The sequence below is a fragment of the Pollicipes pollicipes genome, unplaced genomic scaffold (assembly GCF_011947565.3).
Source record: "Pollicipes pollicipes isolate AB1234 unplaced genomic scaffold, Ppol_2.1 Scaffold_7261;HRSCAF=8764_pilon_pilon_pilon, whole genome shotgun sequence".
NCBI classification, from domain to species: Eukaryota; Metazoa; Arthropoda; class Thecostraca; order Pollicipedomorpha; family Pollicipedidae; genus Pollicipes; species Pollicipes pollicipes.
Genome location: NW_023597054.1, coordinates 127910 through 129495, shown reverse-complemented (window position 1 = coordinate 129495; position 1586 = coordinate 127910). Strand labels below are relative to the sequence as shown.

The 1586-nt window shown below is 43.4% G+C and overlaps 1 protein-coding gene across 1 annotated transcript in view; it reads right to left on the bottom strand.

The window, feature by feature from the left end:
- Positions 1 to 1327: 1327 nt before the first annotated feature.
- The window catches only part of LOC119112246 (tyrosine-protein phosphatase Lar), a 41576-nt gene continuing 41317 nt past the window's right edge, over positions 1328 to 1586 (bottom strand). The window contains exon 25 of the mRNA XM_037236344.1: positions 1328 to 1345. Coding sequence (XP_037092239.1) covers positions 1328 to 1345 — 18 coding nt within the window. The remainder of the gene's footprint in view (positions 1346 to 1586) is intronic.

Here is a 1586-nt window from a genome sequence, read left to right as displayed (position 1 = left end):
ATGTTGTGAGGAGCATAAATATTCTGCTCGCGCTCATGCCCTTCAACAGATTTGTTAACAGTTGGAGGAAGCTGTATAGAGATGGGCATCACGGTCATCACGAAGGGCTTATTAGAATTCATGCAGAACCGTCCTGTGGTTGGATTTTTGGCCGCTTCCTGGTATTCGGAGTACACAAAATCTAATGGCAGCTGGGGATTTAAGTCAAGTTTAAATTTGTCACTTTCAGGATGTGAATTAAACGCCGGTATTTCAGGCTTTAAAAAAATATACTTTTAAGTCGAAAACCGTTGCTGTAAATGGTCAAAAAAAACGTTCGGAGACAGCCATCTCACTCCATCAAAAACACCAGGACACCAGAATGACATGCATCCATATCTTTGGCCCGGCAAATTAAGAAGGGTTTATAGGACAGAACCATCAATGAATTGCAACATAGATTATCATATTTCGCAGTGATATGGGTTGCAGCACATCAAAATCCATGAATACATTGTTTTATTCGCCGGGTCAGTGGAGTGACTGACTCCGATCCCTTTTGGTCGACCTGGACGGGTCTGTCAGGCGTTGCACTAGCCCTGGCTCGGTAAATCGGTTAAGAGTGCTTGCTTGCCTGTTTCTATTATTCGGCTGTGACGTGCTGGCCTCATGTGTTAGGAAGGTGGAGGACATGAATGTTTAGCCGCTTTTAAAACCAGTTAGCTGGTGGAGCGTGAGTAGCGTGACCGTGGTGGAGCGTGAGTAGCGTGATCGTGGTTGAGTGTAAGTAGATGGCCGTCTGGGGCACGTTCAGTCGCATTTTTTGTGTACCATTTCTCTCTGGCTGTGCGTATCGTAGTCACCCTCCATGTTGAAGGGTGTTGAAGCCCGGTGTAACCACCCACCGTTTTAGAGGGCGGTTACCACACACAGCCTGTCATAAATTGCAAACCCATATATATTATATTATATATTATATATATATATATATATATATATATATATATATATGCACCTGTGTTTCCTAGTACAGAGCATGAGACCATGTTGTTTCAGTGTACCATGTTTAGCACTGATGTTTCCTTTCATCTTAAGTGCTTTTACATGAATTGCTGTATATGAAAAGTTGTGCTTTTGGTGAGCACCACCCATTGTAGTGCTATTTCTCAAATATAATATAAATAAAATTGTAATGACCGACGGCAATCGGATATTTTTGTACTCCACTTCAGAAAATTTGCACTCTGCTACCAGTTTTTTTTATTGTTTTTGATTTCCAACACTATTACCGAGCCTATGACCAGCCAGACCGATTTTCGCGCTCGCTGGCAGACGGTCGGCGAAGAGTCTACACATAACGCTCATTCTGTGCCGAAGGCGCAAACCATTTAACGTGTTTAGTCACTCCCACAATTGTAACGGGACGTTTAAAACGCTGGCAGACATACATGCGCCTGGAGTCCCAAACCATTCGTCCAATACTTTTACGTGCCACCCAGATCATTCCTCCGACAGGAATTAAAATCAACGTTATTTCGCATTGGTTAAATGTACTCGTAACACAGCGGGTTCGTTCCACCACCTCACCGCAGAACGCAACAGCGATT